Raw genomic sequence first — 24,031 nt, forward strand, 5'->3', positions numbered from 1 at the left:
CCACATGTCACTAAATATCTCCGTTGGCGTATAATGAAAAAAGTTTTTTGAACAGACCTCATATATATACACAACACTTCATACACGAGATAATGATCAAGAACTGATTCAAGAATTATAGAAAACAAGCAGCTACAATTAAGACTAATTTATAATGTTAAAAATATTTTATCACTAAAAAAACAAAATAAGCAAAATCCGACTGGAGTACATTACATATATAATCACAAAAATTGTATGTGTGCAATGATTTTGAATTTTAACTTGCCATAATTTTTAACCTAATAAATTAGAAGTTCATCTTAATATCAATACTCTCAAATGTGTAGGTGTATATATATATATACACACACACACACACACACACACACACACACGTGACTTGACAATATGTAAGTTAAATAACTTTTTTCATAACAAAATTGGTTTTTAAATAATAGTATAATGCGGATCATAAGAAAAACTGCATACTTACAATAGAATCAAGGAACACATTGTACTTGTGATAAGCTGGTTTAGAGGTTTCACAAAATTGTCTGAACAGCAGTCGCCCAATGGGCTGCTGATCCACAACATAACTATATCTCACATCTAAAAAAAAAAAAAATGTCAAAAAAAAATGTAATAAAAATTAACATAAAATGTTATGTTTAATAGATTATATGAACAACTTCATCATTAACAATCAAACTAAAACCAAAAGAAAATTTTCTTTAAATTCATACCTATTTTGTTTTTTAAATCGATACATTGTGATATGTGAGGGAACTGAAGGATCTTTTTCCATTTTTTACTTTTCCCTTTGTTACTATCTGCACCACCTGTAACAAATTAGCAAATGCAATTTCAAATTTTATAAACATAATAAAAAAATAAATTGATTCAAAAACCATTTAAAATTAAACAGCTTATTTCAATAATTATTTCATCACAAAATAATACTTGGATTCATATGTTTATAAAAGGTTAAACTAGTAATACTTCTTTGAATATTAAAATAATACAAAAAAAAATAGAACTTTTGAACTACTTATTTTGAAAGAAAATTATAATTGGATTTCAGTAATTTATAACCAAAGGAATATTAGAAGAAACAAATAAAATAAGTGAAAAAATTTTGAATTATGGGATTTTGTCAGAACAATTTTAAGTGTCTGACACTATTATGACCATGACTACACATCTATCTGAAAAATGTTGCTTTAATAACATTATTGCTCTCTAATTAACTGATAAAGCAGAGACAATTTTCTTAAAGATTAACTTAAAATTAAATTCTATATATTGTAGACATTATTACGATACCATATATCCCTGGCTGAAAAGAACACTGTTAGGTTTTTCAACACTTATCTGTAAACTTTCTTCTATGCTTCCAGTACAGTCAAAAAGTATTTTCTTCGTCAATACTTTATAGAGCTTACAAGAATGAATATAAGCTACATAAAATTTTACAATGAATCTGATTTCAAGCACAGGAATATGCCATCTTTTTCAACAATTATTTCTTTCTTTCTCTTGCACTGTACCTTCAAAAAATCTTTTTTACCCTAATCATTAGTAAAAATCATAAAGTCATACAAAAAGGCAGTACAAAGAAAAAACACAGTATGTTAGTTAATTTATTTCATATACATTTATTTCAGCATTTTTATAATTTGGTTAGCAATTATTTCATTTTTAACATCTTTCCAAATTTTTAAAACGATCAACTAATGTGACAACAAATAACCAACAAACTGGTGTCATCTTATGGTGCTCTTCAATTACTACTTGTGAACTCCATTTTGAATTCTATTTAATCTGCACTTTAGATTTAATACACATATAAGTTTGAATCATTTCATCTTAAATAAAGTTCAACATATGATTCTGTTTTATGATAACATTGGTTATTAGCTATCATTTAAGAAAACATTTTTTGAGATAAAACTTATTTCTTCTCATAAATTTAACCCTATATGAAATAGTATAATTATGAGGCCAATTTTTTTAAATAAATGGGAATTAAAATTATATTGGTTCAGCTTTCTGCAGTTTCATGGTAAATCATTAAAATTATCTTGCAACACATGATATACCAGTTAAAATAGTTATTTTTCATTTATGTTTTCTTTTTTCAACACTGTACACTGTAATATGCAGAAAATAAAACTCGAATAATTCCTTTCTGAAAAATAATGCCTTATAACTTACAACAGATCAACTAAATTGTAACTGTACCAAAATGAAGTAGGTGAAATAAAGAGTTTTAACATTTTCTTATTTTTGTATGTTTCAATCTGTTCTAGATTAAGGTTGCATTTTTAAATTATAGTTTTAGATTAATGGTTATCCATATAGATTATGGGATTTTCCACAAAGAAAAATATTAATACATTTTTTGTTGGACATAAAATAGCCATCACAACTGCATGAAATGTAAGAGATTGTCAAACAGCTAAAACAGGCAGAGTTAGTTCAAAAGTTAGGGAATGATCTGCGCATGCGTTGAAAGATACCCACTAAAATTTCAGACACTTTGGACGGTCAGTTGTTGTTTGATAATCATTTGAGTAAGTCATAGTGAGTGTTTTTGCGAAAATGGAAAAAATTGAATATCGTGCCGTGATTAAATACTAGCATTTGAAAGGCAATACGCCTATGCAAATTAAAACCGAGTTGGACACTGTTGACAGGGACTCTTCTCCTCATTTGCCACCCTAAAAAGATGGGCAGCTGAAATTAAACATGGTCATACCAGCTTGGTTGATGATGAGCGTTTGGGACCGCCAGAAACTGCAACCACCACCGATATGATCGAAAAAGTTCACCAATGGTACTGTACGACCGAAAATTATGGTTAGAGAGATAGCAAAGGCTATAATATTGAAAGAAGTTGCTGAAGATTGGATATGAATAGGCTATCCGCACGTTGGGTGCTGTGTTTGCTCACTTTGGGCCAAAAAACATATTTAAGTGAACATTTCCAAGGCACGGCTGGAACAGTTTAAGCAAAACGAGTCAGATTTTTTGCTCGATTTATAAATTTAGGTGAAAGGTGGATCCATTACTAAACTCCTGAGACGAAACAACAGTCAAAACAGTGGACTGCAAAGGGTGAACCAGCTTCAAAAAAGGCGAAGACGGTTTCATCAGCCAGAAAGGTGATGGTGACTGTTTTTTGGGATAGTAACGGAATCTTGTTTTTTAATTATCTTCAAAAAAGTTAAAACAATAATGGGACAGTATTACGCATCATTACTTGACAAGCTGAAGGCAGAAATTAAAAAAAAAACCAACCACATTTGAAGAAGAAAGTGCTTTTCCATCAGGGCAATGCGCCTACTCACACTTTGATGGTCGCCATGGCTAAAATTCACAAATTACTTTTTGAATTGGTTGACGACTTAACATATTCACCAGATCTGACCCCAAGCGACGTTTTCTTGTTTCTTAACCTTAAAGTTTCACTTGGAGGAAAGAGATTTTTCATCAGCCGAGAAGGTTATCGCATATGTAAATCCCTATTTTGCAGAGGAAGATGACAGCTACAATTTGGAAGGGTTAAAGAGATTAGAGTATCACTGGAAAAAATGTAACAACTTGAAAGGAAACTTTATTGAAGAATAAAACTATATTTGACAGAAAAAATATGTTTTTCTATGTTAGACTCAAAACTTTTCAGACAACCCTCGTATATCTTTATATATTTATTTATACCTATTATTAAATATACATATACTAATAAATAATAAATAATTTGTGGATAGGATCTAATTACAGGATATAAATGTTCTGTAAATAGAATCTAACCACACTAGAAAAAAAAAAAAAATTTTAACATTAGAAGAATCAATTCCTCCTCTTCTTCGACCCTGAACATTTGAACACTACTATCACAATCAATAAAGCACACAAAAATGAATTATTTTTCAAAAAGAATTTATTTATATTTCTATACTGATATTGTCTTCTTACGTAGTATCCCACAGATGCGACACATGCCAGCATTTCTTTCAATTCCCAAAACATACGTAAAGAGGATTTTTTGATACAGCCCAAGTTCAGTTAGCAATCTTTTCTTCATTTCATCTATCATTGTAAATTGTTGTCCTTTTACTTGTAATCTTCTTTTAATCAGTGGGAACAAGAAAAAGCCCCACAGTGCCATGTCTAGAGAATATAAAGGTTACAGCATCAGTATGGTGTTATTTTTAGCTAAATTATCACAAATTAATAGTGAAGTATGAGCTAAAGTGTTATCATGGTGCTAAATCCAAGAACTGTTTTATCCAAATGTGTGTATATTTTCTTTGGATTGCCTCACATAAATGGCATAAAACTGCTAAATAATACTGTTTGTTGACTGATCAACATTGTGGTAATAATTCATAATTGAAGATGCCATTGTAAAATAAAAAAGAACATTAAGGAGAAATTTAATATTTGATCAAACTTTGAGTGCTTTTTTCAATCTTGTTTCTTCAGAAAGATAAATTGGGATGACTGGACCATTGTTTCAATATCATAACCCACATTTTGTACCTTACAACTCACTTGAGTAGTTCTGAGTCATCAGTGATGTCAGTTAACAATTGTTCTTCGATGTTGATTTTGTTGAAAATTCTACAGTTTAAATTTTGTTGCTACTCATTTCATATCCCATAATGTCACTCAAAATTATTTACTGCATCCCATAAGAGATTTCCGCCTTTTCTGTAACTTATCTAATAGTGATTTGACAATTGTTGATCACAATATCCTTTCTTTTAACAATATTTTCATCAGTTCATGTGTTAGGATGTCATACCCTTTTTTATCTTCACAGCCTTCTTGAAACTGTTTCTACTCATAAACCCTTATCAACATAACAGCCTTGTCAATAGCCTTCTCCAAAATCTTACCACCTTACTACACTTTACTTTATTTTTAATGTAAAATTTAATGAAAATCCTTTGTTCCATCATTTTCATTATTAATAAAATACATCCAAATTACTCAGCTGCCAATTTTAACTATGCATCTAATGTGGCTGAAAATATTGATATCAATTACAAATGCTGTAGCCAATGTGTGGAAAAGACATAGCGTGCAGGATTAAAAACTTTTTTTATATTTTTTTACCACATCTCATATACAGTTACAATGAGAAATTAAATCAATAGAAATAACAACAGATATTTTGTGATATAAAAGGTGTCAATTGCTACAATCCATGATTTTTTTTTACTAAACATTTTTTAATAGATTCCCTTTTTATTTTTACTCTGTCAACTACCAAAATAAAACTTGTAGTTATGGCATTATTATTGAAATGTCAATTTTAACAATTTAGGATAAGTGTAAAAATATTACAAAAAGTGTAAAGTTCTTGATTTTCTTCTGCATGCAGGAGTCTGCTAACAGATTACAAAGAGTTAATCCATATGTTGATGAATTTAATATAGTTCTGAATGGATAACATTTTTTTGCAAAAACCTAATGCAAAATTCCAACTGTAACGGGTATTTAATGATTTTTCTCTGGGTGCAAAACAAAGAGTTATTATCAGCACCCAAACATTATATTTATATAGTAAACAAATAGATAATTAGAAATTAATTAAAAAACTAAACAACAGTAATATAAAAAATACACACCAAAAACCTGTCCTGTGGGACAGGTGGGAAAAATATGATATGTTTATAGCAGTAAGTACATCTTATGTAATTTAAAACCATTTAACATTTATTTTGTTACTCAAAGTGGTTGACGAGTAATGAAGCCATCAAAAATCACTAAAAACACTGTTCCTTCTGAACAATATATCCAAAAAATTCACACCATGTATTTTTTCAAATAATAATGTAACTCTACTACACAAAATATTTTGATATGTTTATAATGAAATAGCTTATATTCTACATAGTTGTTACCTAAAGTATGACTCATATACAAAAACTCATGTTTAAACACGAAAGTAAATAGACTTGCATGGACATGAATGTTTGCATAATCCTGAATGTAAACATTGTAGAAGGCTCAGTTACTGCTTTGATTTCAATGTGAAATGTTGTATAGTTGCTAGAATTAATTCTGTGGTTGATTTTATGTACACTTGTTTATAAAGTAATTTTATTAGCAGTCAACTTCTCTTTTATGTGATATCTTTTATTTTTTATTTTATTAACTACAGAAATTTTTATTTTAGCTATAGAGAAACTGGGATAAGATAAAATGAGGTGCAATTGGTAGTTTTATAATTTATACTAATTGTATTGTTATTGAACAACCCTTGCATTTTATAAAAATGGTTTATGGAGTGTTCAATTGCATTCACACTGAAACAGAGTCACAAATTGACTTCAATAGATCTTCAGTACTGCACTATATTTTAGAGTTTACTGAACAAATGACATTGATATCTTTAAGAAGTGGATGTACTGAAACAAAAAATATCTGTACTTTTCATAAAACCGAATATTTAGATAAATATTTTCATATTAATGGGAAACGTTGCTGTGACGCATTTAGCTGTCACACTAAAACGGTTAAGAAATCTCTTTGAGAAATATCTTTCACACTTTCTACAAGCAATCTATATTTAAAATAAATTTCAGGCAGAGCACTGTGTACAAAATGCTTAACCAAAATACAAAAACCACAAGATGGTACAGAAAGCGAACCAAAATGTCAAGATATATTTGAACCTCAATGTGTTATAGTCGAGTCAGTGAATAAAGCTCGTTCAGCACTTGGTATTTCATCCATTGAGGTTCAAAAATTAACAAGCAGTGCAAAGGAACCAATCTAAAAAAAATAAAGTTACAAAAATAGCCAAATCAGTTACCAGTAAATTAAAGATGCCTTTGATTTAAGTATTTCTACTGAAAAAACCAGTTTAGTACCACAAAATTATGCTGATTTAGGTAGGGAATATGAAAAATTAATCATTAAAATAAGAGATAAAATGAAAACAGAAACGACATCAACCCAGAAAAAATTAATATTTTAAGTTTATTACCAAGCAATTGGAGCATTCAAAATGAGTTTAATGTTAATCAGTATTTAGCCTGTCAATCCAAACAATTAGTTAAAACAAGTGGAATTTTGCCACAAATCAGCAAAAAGAAACCCAGTCATGTAATTGATGAAAATGTTATTAAATGTGTCCAAGATTTTTACCAGAATGATGAGCACAGCTGAATGATGCCAGGCAAGAAGGATTGTGTATCTGTAAGACATGCTGATGGGAAGAAAATTAATATTCAAATATGACTTATTTTATGTAACTTAAAAGAACTGTACACAGTCTTCAAAGATAAACATAATTTAAAGACCAGTTTTTCAAAATTTGCTAATTTAAGACCTAAATTTTGTGTTCTGGCTGGTGGGTCAGGTACTCACTCTGTGTGTGTCACCCACCAAAATGTAAAACCCATGTTATCTGTACTAAAAATGAAATTTGATTATAAAATTTTCCTTTTAATGGTATGTGATACAGAAAATGAAACATGCACGATGTCACAGCGTTAAAAATGTCCAGGCACTAATGAAGTGCTCAGATTACTGCAAAAGAGCTGGGATGATTTTGATTCTGAAATTATCTTCAAACATTGGGTTTCTGTTGACCATTGTGAACTAACTACACAAATTCTTCCATTTCAAAAGTACTTAGATAAACTTACTGAAAATGTAAATAATCTAAAAAGGCATCATTTTGTTTCAAAGAAACTGACTAATCTCTTCAACATTAAAAAGTAAAATTTGTTGGAGGGTGAATGTACTGTAATGGGAGACTTCTCTCAAAATTTTTCTTTTGTAATACAGGATAAGTCCAGTCATACCACTGGTCAAAACCATATGCTCCAATATTTCAACCATATATATAAACCATTTCTCATATATTTTGAAAAAGAAGGAAAGTTACAAAGCCAAAGCTACTGTGTGATTAGTGAGTACTACAAGCACAATACTACATTGTTGTTCTGCTTCTAAAAGCAAGTTATCAATAGCGTAAAAACACTGTTACCACAAGTTAAACAATTTTTTAATTTTTCTGATGGCTCCTCGGCCCAGTAAAAAAAAACTTCATAAATTTGTGCATAGATTTTGAAACTGCAGCTGAATGGCATTTTTTGCCTCATACCGTTGAAAAGGACCATGTGATGGTATTGGTGGAACTGTGAAAAGGACTGTGACTAAAGGAAGCCTTCAAAGGACAGTTAACAATCAAATTGTTACACCTTCTGAAATGTACAATTACTGCAAAGACAATATTAAAAATATAACATTAATTTTCTGCTCTAATAAAAATGGACACAAAATTACACCAAAGATGAATGTAGACTTATCAGTTCTACTCAATAAAAAAATGGCAGGAGCACTAAGTTAAGTTTGTTATCAAAAAGTGCAAGATTTATTCATAACTTCCATTAGCAGTAGTAAAATAAGGTAAAAATGAATTGAACTACTTGTTAATGTATTTGAATTGTTATCATTTTGTAATTGACTATTTATTAATTATCAATTTATTCATTCTGATGAAGTTAGTTGTACCTTTTATAATCTTAAAAAATACAAAACATCAGTATTTTTGTATACATTGTTTACGGTTAGAAGGAACATTGTTTTTAGTGGTTTAGTTGGCTTCATTACTCATCAACACCTTTGAGTACTAAAATAAATTTTACATGTTTTTTAAAGTACATAAAAAGACTTACTACTGTGAAAATTTCTGATTTTTGCCACCTGTCCCGCATGTGGTTTTAGACCAAAAAATGAGAAATTTTTAAAATCTTATGATTTGGCGGCCATTTTTTTTACTGAAGGACACTCGGTAATAGTCCAATTTTTTTATAAGTACTACTACTAACTAAGAGTTAAAAGGTAAAAAACAGCCCTATTACCCTGAACCCTTCATTATTTATTTTGGGCCCAAAATTTAAAGAAAAACAATTTGTAAACGTAACTTCAGTAAACATTACAAGATTTAGTTATTAACAGAATGGATTTTGAGTACACTAAGATGAAGTTCCATCTTTACTCTTTTCAAAAAAACCTTTTTGACCCCCTCTACAATATAAAATAAGAATGCTACAGCTCATGAAAAAAGTGACGAAAATGGCCGCTTTTACCTGTTAGTGAATTAGAAAATAGTCTATTACTCAACAAAAAATTTTTTTTTAAATATAAAAAATATTTTTTGGTCACTACAAGGTGGGTAGTTATCATATACCAAAATCATAAAAATAAAAAATACTGATACACTGATCATTTGTTGAATTAAAATGGAACTGAATTACAAGCTAGATAAAAACCTACTAATAATTAATATTCTCTCTCTCTTTTACAAATGAAAAATTATTATCTGCCTGTTTACAGGAAAAATAAAAAGATTTTTACACTGATACAGCTGGTAGCTAAGATACAGGGCCACAGAATTACATATAATAAAAATAATATTTCCTGAAATCAGATTTGAATGATATTTTATGAAACAACTAAGCAACAAAAAATAGATCCATTTAAGAAGTGATAAAAATTAGCACAAAAGAAAATAATTAAAGTAAATGAGCTGTACAGAAAAGCACAATAAAACTTTTAAGAAAAATGAAGAATTAGTAAAAAGGCGTGATTCTTCTGCTGTTAAAGAAAGAGGAAATGTTAATAGGTGTTAAGGAATAAATACACAGAGGAAAATAATTTCCTCTGTGAAATTTATTAATATTAATAATTCAATTATATTAAATTATTAATATAATTTGATGAAGATTCCAAAGATTGTAATAGGATCAGAAACTATTACAGCTCTAAAGATTTAACCAACGCACAGCAGTAGGAGCACACAATTTACAATCAGAACTATTATGCTAAGGATTGAATAAGCATAAATAAATACTAAGCCAGAATATACAAATCTTTCACAAAGAAAAAAATGATTAATTTACATTTCAAGAAAGTAATGAGGTTAAAAATCTGAAGAAAATACAAGGCAAATTTCATTAAAGTTAATCTTTTAGCATGTGGTAAATATTTTGAGATAAAATGCACAGTTCAGAAATGGATGGAAACATGCATCAAAGAAGGTAAGTAGATGATTTAAAAAATAACACTTAATTTATCATGTGAAGATGTGAAAAAAAAAAAAAAAAATATATATATATATATATATATATATATATCATAAAAGAAAATACACACTATTATAAATAACATAACAGCAAAAAAAAAAAAAAGAAATGAAATCCCATTCTGTTTCTAATACATTAAAATATACAACTGAACAGATGTTTCTGTTTTCAGTATATTTAATCTAATACCAATGATTACATATAAACATAAACAAAACTGCTCAGTCACACTAAATATTCATCCATAGTACGCATTATACAAGTGCTTTATACTCAATAGATTGAACTGATAACTATTGTTAGTAAACAAATATTTCTTTCGCCATTGATATTTCTATAGTGAAATCTAGGCACAAAGAAACAGTATAATACACTTTAACATATTCATTCATTATTCTCTCCTACTTGTTCTCAACTAATATCATTCCTGTACTTCAATTCTGGTTTAAGCCTAATATTAAAGGGATCCAGTTAATGTAATTTATTAGCTACCAGAATTTTAAATAGTCACTTAATTAAAAAATTATGTGTAATTTCAATCTATTTCAGACTTCAACTAAAATTTATTTCACTGTTTTTACTATTATGTGTATCAGAAATTCCTTTTAAATACAATAATATATATAATTCCTTTTTAATACAATAATGTATAAGAGAAAGCCACATTACTGTAACTGCTTAATGCCAGAGTTTAAAAAAATACATTTTCTTTAAAATTTTATATCAGAAATGAATTGTCCCTAAATACTTTTTATTAGATTCAAAAATTCATACATCAAAATACATAAGATGAAACTTTATTTCAAGTGAAGCAGTTCATAATAAAGCATTAAGAATAAATAACATGGATAACAAAATTATATGTAAAAACCACTCACAAAAAAAATAATTACTTAAAAAAATCTAAACCTAAACGATCATTTTTACTATTAAACAATCACCATTAGTATACTGATAAAAAAGTGTAAATAAAAAAAAGGAAGAAATAATGATAGCAAATATCAATTAACAAATAATCAGTACTTATGAAACAAAATAGATTATATCATGGTTAAGCAAAGATTTAGAAATCAACTCGTTGACTGCAAAACTTACCCTGAGCATACATTGATAGCGACCATCAGTGGTAATGAAATGTAGATTGGGGTTTAAAAGCCTGAAGAAAAGGTGTCAGATGATTGGTGGAATTTAGAGAAGCTTGAGGAAGAAGAGATAAAGAAGATTTTTAAGAAGGACATCGCAAGAGGTTTGAGTAAAAAAGATAAGGTAGAAAATGTAGAAGAAGAATGGGAGAATGTTAAAAAGAAAATTCTTTAATCAGCAGAAGTGAACTTAGGCGGAACAAAGAGAACTGGTAGAAAACTTTGGGTTTCAGACGATATATTACACCTGATGGATGAACGTAGAAAATATAAGAAAGCTAGTGACGAAGAAAGTAAAAGGAACTATCAACAATTAAGAAATACTATAAACAGGAAGTGCAAACTAATGAAAGAAGAGAAGATTAAAGAAAAGTGTTCAGAAGTGGAAAGAGAAATGAACATTGGTAAAATAGACGGAGCATACAGGAAAGTTAAGGAAAATTTTGGGGTACATAAATTAAAATTTAATAATGTGTTAAAGAAAGTTGGTAAACCGATTTATAATATGAAAGGTAAAGTCGATAGGTGGGTGGAATATATTGAAGAGTTATACGGAGGAAATGAATTAGAAAATGGTGTTATAGAGGAAGAAGAAGAAGTCGAAGAGGATGAAATGGGAGAAACAATACTGAGATCTGAATTTAAGAGAGCATTAAAAGATTTGAATGGCAGAAAGGCTCCTGGAATAGACGGAATACCTGTAGAATTACTGCCCAGTGCAGGTGAGGAAGCGATTTATAGATTATACACACTGGTGTGTAATATTTATAGAAAAGGGGAAGTTCCATCAGACTTCAAAAAAAGTGTTATAGTCATGATACCAAAGAAAGCAGGAGCAGATAAATGTGAAGAATACAGAAAAATTAGCTTAACTAGTCATGCATCAAAAATCTTAACTAGAATTCTGTATAGAAGAATTGAGAGGAGAGTGGAAGAAGTGTTAGGAGAAGACCAATTTGGTTTCAGGAAATGTATTGGGACAAGGGAAGCAATTTTAGGCCTCAGATTAATAGTAGAAGGAAGATTAAAGAAAAACAAACCGACATACTTGGCATTTATAGACCTTGAAAAGGCATTTGATAACGTAGACTGGAATAAAATGTTCAGCATTTAAAAAAAATTAGGGTTCAAATATAGAGATAGAAGAACAATTGCTAACATTTACAGGAACCAAACAGCAACAGTAATAATTGAAGAACATAAGAAAGAAGCCATAATAAGAAAAGGAGTCCGACAAGGATGTTCCCTATCCCCATTACTTTTTAATCTTTACATAGAACTAGCAGTTAATGATGTTAAAGAACAATTTAGATTCGAAGTAACAGTACAAGATGAAAAGATAAAGATGCTATGATCTGCTGATGATATATAATTCTAGCCGAGAGTAAAAAGGATTTAGACGAAACAATAAATGCCATGGATGAAGTCCAACGCAAGAACTACCGCATGAAAATAAACAAGAACAAAACGAAAGTAATGAAATGTAGTAGAAATAATGAAGATGGACCACTGAATGTGAAAATAGGAGTAGAAAAGATTATGGAGTTAGAAGAATTTTGTTATTTGGGAAGTAGAATTACTAAAGATGGACGAAGCACAAGTGACATAAAATGCCAAATAGAACAGGCAAAACGAGCCTTCAATCAGAAATATAATTTGTTTACATCAAAAATTAATTTAAATGTCAGGAAAAGATTTTTGAAAGTATACATTTGGAGTGTCGCTTTATATGGAAGTGAAACTTGAACGATCGGAGTATCTGAGAAGAAAAGATTAGAAGCTTTTGAAATGTGATGCTGTAGGAGAATGTTAAAAATCATTAGGGTGGATACAGTGACAAATGGAGAGATGTTGCAGTAAATAGATGAAGAAAGAAGCATTTGGAAAAATATAGCTAAAAGAAGAGACAGACTTATAGGCCACATATTAAGGCATCCTGGAATAGTCGCTTTAATATTAGAGGGACAGGTAGAAGGAAAAAATTGTATAGGCAAGCAATGTTTGGAATATGTAAAACAAATTTTTAGGGATATAGGATGTAGGGGGGGGGGGTATACCGAAATGAAATGACTAGCACTCGATAGGGAATCTTGGAGAGCTGCATTAAACCAGTCAAATGACTGAAGACAAAAAAAATGAAACAAAATAAAATATCTGTTGTAATACAAACAACTGTTGTTCTAGGCAATCCCAATAAAAGTATAAATTTAATAATTAATTACTGGAACATTTATGCTTCCAATTCAGATTGCCCACCATAACTTAATGCATGCCTCTTATATACTAGTAATTCAAATATATAAAATTTATTTAATCTATTAGAAAAAAAAAGATTATTAACACAGCATGAATCTTAACCCAAGCAAAAGAGATTTCTCTGCCCACTAACAAAATTTAAGAGATGGATAACAGTCTACTTTTTTACGATTGAAAACTTTCACGAAAGGATTCTTAACAAATTTGCAATTCAAAACATCTGTTAGATATTAATTTATTATAGTTTTTCAACAATTAAGGTTTGCTTCACCATTGTAAAAGTTTCCTATTATTTATATTTAATTCATGTGTTTCTGCACATTTTTTTTTTAAATATGTGTTCCAATAAATTAATCTTTTTATCAGTTTCCAGACAATTTTGGGCTATAGCCAACTTCTCTAATTTTCTATATTCATAAGACAGATTGTCCTTTATTCTAGTTTTAACCTCTTTAATTTTCCCCATGTACCCTAAATTAAAATTATTTTTACAAATCAATTTATTTACCCACTCTTTCAGTGGGTTTAGTTTATCTTCAGGATTTTTCAAGGCATAGGTCAACTTTCTAGATGTAGCCACTGTAACATTTCAAAGGGATTTTTAAAGACATTTTTATCTCGTTGCTCTATGGAAGGAAAGTTTCATCATGTATATGTACACTGTGCATAATAGGTGCCCAATACAATGTATTCAAATGGAAAAGCTTATGATAAAAAAATAATTGAAAATTATAAATTTATTTCAACTGATTTTACGGTATGATTAATGTAGTGGTACCGTTCTCAAGTATGAACAATATAATTATGTTTCTTTAAAGTTAAGAAGGAAGCTGATTATGATTTTGTATCGTTTTATTGAAATTTTCTATATTAAATGTTGAGATATGTTGGGGCCTTGGACTGTAATGTAATATATGTAAAATATTCAAATTATAAGGGTAACAATCCTCATTTCATATTTTCTAATTCTAAAGATCGCCTAAGCCTTCCCTACTAATATTAGTTTTGTTGTACTTCTGCTCTGTAAATAAACATATCTAAGCAAGCAGTGTAATATTCAACGTGTGGGTAATAAAATACTGTGTGTATAAATACTGTGTGGGTAATATTTATCAATGAAAAAGCCACAAACATGACCACAAATCTGTAATAGGAATCATTTCCTACAAGTTATCTGATTATAGAATTAAAATTGCTATGCAGAAGGTTTACAATAAAATCTTTACAGAATTTACAAATGATTAAAAAATGTTTAAAATATTCTGTACTTCAAACAAATTCATATTCAAACTAAACTGTTTTAATCAGAAAACTAATAAATGCTAAGTTTAATCAAAAAAGAATTATTTTTAGTATGGAGAAGTCAAAAAATGTCAGTTAAACCATCAGCATACTTTATTTAATTTGCTAATCCATAATGGCAACATAACAGATTAACACCCATTTAAAATTACTCTATATTAATCCCAATTCAAGTCAATAATATGAATATTATAGTGTAAGGAAAATGCCAAACCTGACCAACATTTGAACTCAAAACCTTCAGGATAAAACACAGAGACATAGTACTCTACCCTTAGGGGTTGGGAAATTAGTAAAATATACATCATGTTGAAAAAGATTCAATGAGAGGAAGTTTTGCACCAAGTAAAAAAAAATATACATAAACATATATATATGTTTATGTGCATTTTTTAAATATATATATATAAAAATAGAAGAAAAAATTTAATGCTGTGGTAACAAAGTAATTTTTAGTCACACTGTTGTTATTTTTTATTATTACTTTAATTTGAAACATCACAATACTCATTGTGTTTTAGGTCAGATTAATATAGGAATGCTGTTCTTTATACATATTTTATTTTTTAAATTAAATGTTTTTATTGCATAGCAAAATGACTCTCTACTAATGAACCTAACTACTAAATATAGTAGTTAGGTTCATAGAGAGATTCATAGTTAGGTTCATACTCAGACACACTAAATAAATAATAAATATTTATAAATAATCCATTATATCACATTGAAACACAGCACAGAAAAAATATTAATTAAATATTAGAATTTTAATTAATTTCAATAAATTAAGAGTCTTATTCTATTTCGATTAAATCACTTACTTTTAATAAAAATTTTTTAAAAAGTTAACACTTCTATAAACATTCAATTATGATAATGAATAGAGGAGTAAACATCAAATCAGAAAAGATAATTGTCAATCTAAAAAAAAAGCCTTTATAAAAGTCATGTAAACAAATAAACCGGTCTTCTATTATTACACACACACACACACACACACACACACACTGTGTGTGTAATACATACATATACACACACACTGTGTATGTGTGTGTGTATGTGAAGGTAAAATAAGAGAAGAATTACACACATGTGCGTAACAAGGTATAATAAAAAAATAGATAAAATTACAACTATATAAAGATTACATCCTAACTTACAAATCATTCATACAAAATACTCATTGATTAAAAAATAATTCCAAATTATAATTTTCACCATGGGAATGGAAAGAAATAGTAATAAAGAACAAGAGAATAATTTGTTGCAATCTGTTTCAAACAATAGTAAATTTCAAGTTATCTATGTATATTTCTAAAAGAAGTACTGAGGTTAATAACAGAATAAGACTGTGAACACTATATTAATTATACTTCAAACAAAAATTTTGACTGCTCAATTCAAAAATGTTTAAATGGTTATTTAATTAAACATCAACTATATTTTTTTTAACAGATCAGTAGTTAAAAAAATAAAATAAGCTGACCATATGAATAGCAAAATTAGGAAAAAATTCATGATATATGATAATATCATAAAATGGTGAATAAAATAGAAATTATCCTTTCCAAATTGTAGGCATATAAATGCCTGTTTGTGTGTGCATGTGCATGTGTGAGCACATGCATGCATGAGATATTCATCACATAATTTATACCTCTATTTCAGTAGGCATGTTTAATAGTATATGATCTCCCTACTAGTTTAATGTACTATTAATAACAGTCCAAACAGAACACGCCCATAAGTGTTCCCCTCAGGCCCATCACTGTCATATCATAAAAATTAAAAAAAAAATATATTACCATATAAATATATATATATTTATATAACAAAATTTTCCTTATCACTAACTTTCAGCAATTTAAAAGAACTTTAACTTTTGTGTTTAAAAGAAAAGTTTTTTCCTTAAAGATATAAACTGCATAACTACAATGGCTTCATGACAATAGGGAGATTAAACACTGCTACTATAATGACTACATTTACCAGATAGCAATCCATAAATCGTAACAGATGAAAACAAAAGTCATTCAATACTTACAATTACAACAAAACTGTTTTCAAATTAAATATCATGAAATTTTTTTTTTTTGAAGGGCAAATAGGAGAGGTTATTTTCATCTGGGAACCACAAATAACAGAATACTGCACAGCTTTAAATATGAAAAACTTTAAAGAGATTTTGAGGAAAGGTTATAAAAGATAAAAATGTAACAAACTTTCAAATTATAGTAAAGATTAAATTTTTTAAATACGTGAGACAAATATTCAAGTATGTCTTTACTGCATTACAATATGTGAAAGGAATTCATCGGATTTTTCAGGAAAAGAATAAAAAAAAAAGGTAACCAATTTGGAAAAGAAAATTGGGCAGTCAAAGAAAAGATGATTGTCAATCAACAGAATTGAGAAAATGGAAAAAACGTTTTACAAAAGTTTTACATAAGAAAGATTAATATTTATAAAGTATTGCAACTGTAAACATCTGATTTCAAGTTTTCATCTTACCTAACATTTTGGGGACTCCAGGTTTAAAAACGTTATTTAAATATTTTAGTATCTAAAGGTTTTAGCCATTAAAATATAAATTATTTTAATTTACGTTTAGTGCTACAGGACATAAAAGATACATCCCTTAGTATTTATCTTTAAATCAAGTTTTCCTTACATAACTCATTTACATAAAATATTTTTAATGATCATAATCGACTTTATGCATTCAAAGAACACATAAAAATATGTTTTACACTATTATGAATAAAACCAAATTAATAAAAACTGTCTCTTATCATGCTAACCAGACCAGTGAAGATATTTTCAAGGATATCTTTAGATAATTTACCACTGATGCCAACTTAAATAGGTTATAGCTTTCATATTCTGTCTGGTGGTTCATTAATTAATTTTTATTTTTTATTGAGTGAATATGAAATTTTTTAAGGTTAATTTTTCACCATTGTTACAAGCTTCAATAATATATCAATTATTTTCAAACTTGATATTGAGCTTATATTTCAATAGATTTTATACCACACTGTTTCATTATTATTTTTTAAGGTATTCAAATGTCCACTGTATCTGGTTTACATGACCTGTTTTTCTTTAAGAATATGTATTTAAAGCAATTTTACAATAGTTTTTCAAAGGTCAAACAAACATATCTTTTAAAACCAGATATAATGAATATTTTAGAGATAATATTTTGAAAATTATAATGTAAAAACTTCATCCCCTGCAAATAAGGCAATGTATATAGTGCTTAATTTTATAACAGAAGTACATTAAACTGTTCCTACTTCCAATTTTTCTTACAACTGTGGCACAAGTTAAGTGTTACAAGAGTTAAGAGTACAAGAGATATTAGTCAGGTTGATTTTTTCTGATGATTTTCACCATTCTTAGCTGGTAACAGAGTGAATTTGTAGGATTGAACATTTCCTGAACTTTAGTGGAGGATCAACTGCATCATGAGTTAAATGAGACAGATAAGAAAAATGTATTTATTATTCTGTTTGGGTGTTTCAAACAGATATACAATCAGCTTTTAATATTGCTTACATATTTACAGCATTGACTACACTTAAAGCAAGAAGTTTGTTTAAGTACTACCAAACTGTTTATTACATATACGCAATAAAAACTCCTAGTATATGTTATTCTCAAGATAAGGGGCAAAAGCACTCTTTCAGGAAGCTACAGCCTGTTTTAGGATGGTGACTCTTTAATCTGTAGAGTAAACAAATTCTTTTGGTGCATTCAAACCTGTGATTTGAAGTCTGTAATAATTGAAGTCAATAATGTAATTTCCTATTCTGGACAGACTTCTTCAATCTCCCTAATAATTACAGGTAGGATAAGTGTTTGCTTCTGATGTCATTTTAATTCTTCAGGAACAACATATTTAAATTTCAGAAAAATATTCAGAAAAAAAGATATAGGTACTAATTGGTCTGTTAAGAAATAGACTCAAATAAATTTACTGATGGCTTTCTGGGAAATAACATTACGGTTGACATAAAATATATGCTATAAACATTATTTTCATTACAGTAGGTATTACAAAAGGTATACTTTTCATATTTTATAATTTTCTTAGTGTAATAATTTTATTTTCAATAATCACATTGCTATTTTAGATAACATTTTATATATGTTTAAAAAGAAGTTATTATTACATTAAAACACTTATTCATTATTTTCACATAATGTATTAAAGCTTTCTTTACTTTTAAATAAGTTTTAGTTCTCAGGGTAACAATGATTTTTAATTTTAGAAAATGGGGAAAACATATCAGATTAGAGCAAAATTAAACATGTCCAAGACAAAAGTTTGACATTCACTAAAGAAGCTGTAAAATTAACTAATGAGAAAAAAATTAAATAGTATAATATGATTCCAACAAGAAGAATTAGGTTTAATCATGAAGCTAGTTTGCTATTTTGTTTATGAGTTATAGAGAACATGAGGAAAATCACATTTTTTTGTTAATGATCAAAAAAAGAAAAACAAATTTACTAAAGCCAAAGAAATTGACAAAACTAAAATATGATCTGATAGAGACAGTATACAGGGTTTGGCTTACTGATTAAGATATTTTAATGAAATGGATTTTCACAGGTAGTAATTAGTACTTGTGCTATACAAATGTGCTGTACAATACAATTACATTTCATGGTTTTTTCTGTTTTTTTTTTTAAGAAGTAAGATAAACATTCAGAATGTATAGATATAATAAATAAATGGCAAACTGTAGTAAACAGCTGATGAAGCTGAATTTTGCTACTACCCTCATACACGGTATAGTCACTTTGAAAATTTTATTACCAACAAAGCTTGAAAGACTTTAAATAAGATCTGCAGACTGACTATTGACTACAATAACTCTGATCAATTATGAGTACCAAAACACAGTCGCATTACTAATTAGATAGTAAGTATTAAATGATGCAGTACTGATACAAATATATTCTACAGAGATGAACATTTATTGTTCACAGATAAATACATATAAATCTCCAACTTTCTGAAAAATTTTGAATCTTTTGAATCTCAGAGATTTCTTAAGCATTTGCTTTGCACAATTTCTTAACCTTAATGCTTTGAATTTATCAAAGCGGATGGATTATGAGGCGATAAACCATATCTGACTGTTGGAAAATTATAATCCTTTCAAATAATATAACAGCAAAATACACTCAAACAGCTTTCATAAAACAACCATAAAGAAACTACAAGTTAATCTCAGATTTTTTTAAATTTCTACCAAGATCAACGTAAAGAGAATAGCTGATTTTAGACTATTTTTGGTTGTCATTCAGAAATAATGTGTAAAATTTGTAAAAAAAAACGAGTTTACCAATTTCACATTATTTCTGAATGAAGACCAAAAATTGTAAATAAAATGAACACAAAAGAACTTTCAATCAACAATAAGCTTTTGTTGGAACAAACAAAACATAATAAAGTGAGTCAGTGTGTTGCACTACCTAGTTTACATTATTTTACATTTTCTTTTACAAAACAGTTAAATATTTATGTAGAATAACAACCCTAATTGTGGTTAGGATTTGATCTTGAAAAAAAAATATATATATGTGTGTGTGTGATGCATTAACATTAATTTTTTTTAATGTCGCTTTCTTACGTATAAAAAAAAACCGCCAAAACCAAAAATACTTCATACCTTATAAACCAGTTATTTGTTTAATAAGTATTATAAATGTCACTAGTATCAGCTACGAAGCATATATACAAAAATTTATTAAGGCTTTTTAATCTAAAAAAAAAATTCCTATCTAATAACAGACACCTGATGCCATGTACCATAACACTTAACCTGTGTTTAATATAAAATTTAGCTTAATTTAATTTGTTGATATCAGATTTAATATAGCCTCAACAAAATCAATTAGATTAGAATAATATATTACACTAAACAGCAAATATTAAAGATGAAAATTTATTTCTATTCAATTCCTTAGAGAAAAAAAAACAACAGAAATCAGATGATGCAACAGAAATAAACTATTTTAAGTGGTTTTGGGTTTTTTTTATTTTAATACAAATAAGCTGGTTGTTTTCCTCGACACCATGCTGCTATACAATTACTGCCTATAGTCGGACAGGCAGATCTAAAACTGTACACTCATAAACATCCACAATAATTTTACATTGAAATATTAGTTTTACTTTATGATCAGTTTATCTAGTTTCAGACAAAGATTTGGCATCTTTCACTAATCTCAACTCCCTCATAATAATATATTTGATGAATATCCAGTATTATAATGATAAAATTATATATTCATCTTTTATTAAACTTACAATATCCAATATGATGTACACTGTAAGACGTGCTGGATACCAGCACGTGGGGTTTGACAACTAGATTCAACTGCATTGGATTATAATAAATAATAATTTTATGTAATTAGCAGCTGCTAGCCCTTCATTATACTTGAACTTATAATTAAAAATTACATCTGTGAATAGAGATTAGATAAAAACTAGATAACAAAATAAAAGAAACTAGTCCACTGGGCATCTCTACTGTTGTATGATGGGGATTTTGATTGGTTTTTTAGGGAGGTAAGGAGGCTCAGCTTTACCTCATAGGCACCAATCATTAGATTTATTGTTTGACTAAAAGAAAGTAATAGATTGGACAGCAGGCAGGCAGCTCTCCAGATCAAATTAAAAATGAATGCACTGAATCTACAGCTTCCAGCATCTGTGGAATGGACCATGCAGGACAAGACCGAAAATAAAGAATAAGAGATCAAGGATAAGGAAAAGGAATAAATGATCTATCCATGGAGGGAGGAACCGTAGCCTAACAAACAGCTTACCCAGAGAATAACTGAAGGCCTTTTCTAGGCAGCAAATGTCCATCACGTTCATCACTCCTGTGAAGATCGGGTTATCTTATACAGAATGGGAGCAACATATTATTGACCAACAACTGTGAATTGCCCAGTTTAAATAAATTATGTAAAAAAATTTATTTACCACTGTACATTAAAAAGCCATTAGAGAACAGATTTAGGTTTCTTTGGAAACAACCTCCTAGATCTTCAATTGTGAAGCATGTGGAGATATCAAAGATAACTACAAGACATTAACCACTCCCACCTTTTTTCTTGTGTGAGTAATACAAGAAAAAGCCTATGAAATACAATGAACCAAATGATAAACACTTCAGAAAGTCTAACAAATAACAGAAGTAAAGAAACAAATGCAGAATGGATGAAGTTGGATGAGACAGCAGAGTGACAGAGGATAAAAACCAAAAATTATTATTAAATATTGATACACTGTACACAAAAGAAGTACCAAAATCTTTTCTCTTTTTTTTATTTCAAAGTTGCACAACCGAAAATTTCACAAGTCTTACCAACAATCACAGTAAACTTCAGCAGCTCATATTGATTACTCCTGACGTAATACCATAAATTTAATTCCAAAAAACCAAATAAATCTTGATAAACATGGGCATTTGAAACTGATAAAAAATAACTATTTTTTTTTTTTTTTTAATACTGAAGAGTCTAAGATCTGGCTAATTCCCTTTCATCAGTGCAGCAGTGCTGATCATATTTCAATCCTTCTTGTTCAGCAGGACTGGAATAAGGAATAGATAATGAAGAATAAGAAGAAAAATACCAATATTTTTAACTAGATTTGGAACTGTAGTCCTGCATTTTAACAGAAAACTTGTAAAACATTTGATTGAAAATATAATGCTGGATATTCACTACCTGACTTATTATGATCAGGTGGTGTCTTGGTTAGCAAGGTGGTTTATAAATTTACTGGTCTGGGGTTTGATTCCTCAAACGGGAGGAATACCCTTAATTTCTAGATATTTCAACCTGTTATTCCAACTACCTCATTCTGCTTATAGATAAGCAGAAAAGCATATAAAAATGTCCAACAAGCTTATTTTTTCAATCAAAAACAACAAACTTTTTTTCTACATTTATTTAATAAATGAAGAGTTATTTTTCAGAATAGAAAATATACAGAATGATGCACTAATTTTGAAATTTCCAAAAATGTATTTAAGTATGTATTAGTGTAAAGTACCTTATCTATTCATACACACATACTAAAATTTGATTTTAAATCATATTAAACAATTTAAAGTAACACAATTAGCAATTACATTTTTTTCATGAAATGAATAATATTTAGAATTAAATATAGCATTTTTTTTACTGATTATCTTTATAAACATGATTACCTTTTTTCTGGCTGTTTAAGATGCAACTGAATTAAATAAATGAATTATTTCTGCACAAAATTTGGTCACTAATAATGAAGTTATAACTGGTAATAATAATAAATTCTAGTGGCATTAATATATTTAATGATACCCATACTCTGCCATGTGAAGAGACTGGAATGAAGTTCTTGGTCCATGTGAATGGAAGAAGTGCATTTTATTATGTGAATGGAAGAAGTGCAGCAAGTCATTTTTAATTTTTTGCCTTTATTTTCCCAATCCTCCATACATCATAAAAAATAATTTCATTGTTTTGAAATGAAAATATACGTTACTTGAGAATAAATGAAGTGTTCTAATAACTGACCATTGCACTTTGAATACATATAATATCTAATTTTTATAGGGCTGAGGTACAAATAATAAGATAAGATAAGATCTTGTTTTTGGAGTTTTTTATAAGCATCATATTACTTCTCCAGTTTCAAGCAGTTTGTACCTCGTTTGTCAAGATATAAAGAGGTAGCTATCCTTCAGATACTGTCGCAGCAAAACTTGAGCCAAGTAAAATTCCTACTTCATCTTCAAGTTCTAATAGTTGTTCGACAATCATTCATCATCATTTGTCGAACTTGCTCAATTTTTTCAGGATTTTTGGTGGTGGAAGGTTTTTTCACTTTTGACAGATGTTCAGCCATCTTGGAAATTCTGATATTACTCTTTAATTTGTGTATTACCCACAGCTTAATCACCAAAAGCTTCCTTATTCCCGCTAATTGTGTGTCACCAAGTTTCTGATAGAATTTAATACAGATTCTCTGCTAACCCATTCAGTAATTTTGAATGGCAATGAAAACATAATAAGAATAAGTTACATGTTTTTCTTTCAAAACTGCTAAGCAGCGACTGGCTGTAATGGCAGCAAAACGGTGAATCAATACGACGAATCAAGATCACATTCCACAAGGTCTCCCATGCCACAACTGGTTACCACAATAAAAAATAAGGT

General features: G+C 28.7%; 1 protein-coding gene across 1 annotated transcript in view; it reads right to left on the reverse strand.

Moving 5' to 3' along the window:
* Window positions 1-24,031, reverse strand: part of Gprk2 (G protein-coupled receptor kinase 2) — a 142,414-nt gene that overhangs the window by 111,348 nt on the left and 7,035 nt on the right. The window contains exons 2-3 of the mRNA XM_075354696.1: window positions 726-821; window positions 476-591 (exon numbers count right to left, since the gene is read on the reverse strand). Coding sequence (XP_075210811.1) covers window positions 476-591; window positions 726-821 — 212 coding nt within the window. The remainder of the gene's footprint in view (window positions 1-475; window positions 592-725; window positions 822-24,031) is intronic.

Source organism: Lycorma delicatula, chromosome 1 (assembly GCF_047948215.1).
Source record: "Lycorma delicatula isolate Av1 chromosome 1, ASM4794821v1, whole genome shotgun sequence".
Lineage (NCBI taxonomy): Eukaryota > Metazoa > Arthropoda > Insecta > Hemiptera > Fulgoridae > Lycorma > Lycorma delicatula.